Source organism: Centruroides sculpturatus, unplaced genomic scaffold (assembly GCF_000671375.1).
Source record: "Centruroides sculpturatus isolate CEXI.00-Female unplaced genomic scaffold, Cexi_2.0 scaffold551, whole genome shotgun sequence".
Taxonomy (NCBI): domain Eukaryota; kingdom Metazoa; phylum Arthropoda; class Arachnida; order Scorpiones; family Buthidae; genus Centruroides; species Centruroides sculpturatus.
This window is the reverse complement of record NW_019385025.1, coordinates 146,308-148,836: the sequence shown is the minus strand read 5'-3', so window position 1 is coordinate 148,836 and position 2,529 is coordinate 146,308. Positions and strand designations below refer to the sequence as shown.

The 2,529-nt window shown below is 26.8% G+C and overlaps 1 protein-coding gene across 1 annotated transcript in view; it reads left to right on the top strand.

The window, feature by feature from the left end:
• Positions 1–2,529, top strand: part of LOC111633585 (multidrug resistance-associated protein 4-like) — a 58,960-nt gene that overhangs the window by 28,401 nt on the left and 28,030 nt on the right. Inside the window, exons 18-21 of the mRNA XM_023378193.1 lie at positions 851–978; positions 1,183–1,374; positions 1,961–2,055; positions 2,171–2,257. Of these exons, the coding sequence (XP_023233961.1) occupies positions 851–978; positions 1,183–1,374; positions 1,961–2,055; positions 2,171–2,257 (502 nt within the window). The remainder of the gene's footprint in view (positions 1–850; positions 979–1,182; positions 1,375–1,960; positions 2,056–2,170; positions 2,258–2,529) is intronic.

Genomic DNA, 2,529 nt, shown 5'->3' with positions numbered 1-2,529 from the left:
TCTCCGTTGCGTGTCGCTTCGCGTTGAATTTTCGTCGATGTTAAGCCTAACGAAGACTATTCTATCGTTAAAAATTATTTTTTTATTTTGTACGAACAAAATAAATATATTGAAAAATATAAAAACAATAAAAAAATTATACTTCAGAAGTTAATTTAGTATCAAAAACGTATAATATTTGAGTAGCCCAAGACATAGCCAAAGATCGCAGCGCCACAGCACTGGCGTAAATTTAAATTTGCCGACTGGAATTTTTTCGGATGATTGACTTTCGGATAATCGACGCTCTACTGTAATTCTATTATTTCATATTGCTTACACGACATGTGTTAAAAAGCATTGTATGGAAACATGAACTCCTGTGATTTTAAATCGTAATTAAACTTGTTTTGATTAATCTAATTTTATCAAAATTACATTGAAGTCAATAGTTATTACAATTTTAATAAAAATAAACTGGTTTCTCATGAAGTTTTATCACCTCTTACTTGCATACAGGCAAGTTTAATGTTACGTACTGTACACCATGGTCCAGCGTTAAATATTTCGTATATATAATCCAAGACAGTGGTGTAATAAACTTACACGTACATATTTAATACATATATGTATATGATTATATATGTAGCTGAATATTTAATTGAATTAAAATCACTACAATGTGTATTAATTAATACTATATACATACTGAATTATGTCACCGATAATTCATCATGTATTGTCTTTTATTCCTGTTTTATTTTTACAATTTGAGACACTGCTTTATATCTTGATTTTTTCTATCAAAAGAAGTGTCTGGAATAGGGATTATATTAATGATTCTTTATACTGTGTGTTATTTATGATACAGTTTATATGTATATTATTTTAATAACTTTGTACTTTTTTAAGGATATTGAACCAACATTGGATGATATATCATTAAGTATAAAACCTGGAGAATTGTTAACTATTATAGGTTCTGTTGGATCAGGAAAGGTGAATATCTCGATATTTAATTTAAAATTTAATATTAATAATCTATATATAATTGTTCAGATTAAGTAAGAACATTTAAATTAAGAAGTTAGATCAACTTACATACTTCTTGTATTCTATATAAGTTTCTATATACATTACTACTCTGCTAACGTAAAAAATTTTTTCCTAACTACTAATAATTTTATACCTTTTTTGAACCAGACTTCTTTACTAATGTCAATATTGAGAGAAATTCCGATTATTTCTGGAAGAGTATCAGTGAAAGGAAAAGTTTCTTATGCTTCACAAGAAGCCTGGATATTTAACGGAACTATAAGAGAAAATATCTTATTTGGAGAAGAATATCAAAAAAAGAAATATAGTGACATTTTAAAAATAACAGCCCTTGAGAAGGTAATGAAATATTTTATGTTCTTGCTTGTAAAGTCGATGAAAAGAATATTTTATTTTCTTTTGCAATTCCACAAATTTGGGATTAAATTTAACGTGACATAATTTAAGTGAGAAAAAATTATCTTTATGGATCTAACCAAACATAAAATTATGATGGTAAAATAATATGATTTGTTTGGTTGTCTTTATTGTTAATATATTCGAGAAAAATAATGTTGCATAAGATTAAAAATAGGTTCTGTGACCCATGGATTCTTTCACCACAAGGAGGAACGATAAATCACGAAAAAAATAACAATAGAAACTGTTTGGTAATAAAGTACAAATGATAAATTTATTTTATAGCTTCAGTTTGACAATTACATGCTTTCATATAAAATTATTAATTGCATTGTATTAATGGAAATAAGGAAACGTAGCATATGTGTGATCTCCTTAAGATGGATACGTGTTACGAGATCAGGTTACTCTATAATCATATATTTAAATATTATATAATATTTATACTTGTGTACGTTCTGTATATCAAGTTTTATATCTATATATATATTATGAGAAATACTAATATAGGTTTTACTTATTTTAGGATATAAGTTTATTTCCAGAAGAAGATTTGACAGTTGTAGGTGAAAGAGGAGTGATGATGAGCGGTGGTCAGAAAGCAAGAATTAATCTTGCAAGGTCAGAAACTTCTTATTTTAAGAAAAATAAGATCAACACAATCGTAGATATTGCTTCTCGGTGTAATACTTACCCATTGATTATGTTGTAAATATATTTAAATATATATTTTCAGAGCATTATACGTAGATGCAGATATATTCCTCCTTGATGATCCGTTAAGTGCTGTTGATGCTCCAGTAGCGAAACACTTATTCGTAAAGTAAATAGTGGATTTAAACGTTAGTCAATACGTATATTTTAATGTATTTAAAAATTTATTATTTTTCAGATGTATAAAAGAATATTTAAAAGAAAAAGTTTGCATTCTCGTTACACATCAAATACAATTTCTAAATTCTAAATTTTTCTCCGTTGCGTGTCGCTTCGCGTTGAATTTTCGTCGATGTTAAGCCTAACGAAGACTATTCTATCGTTAAAAATTATTTTTTTATTTTGTACAAACAAAATAAATATATTGAAAAATATAAAAAC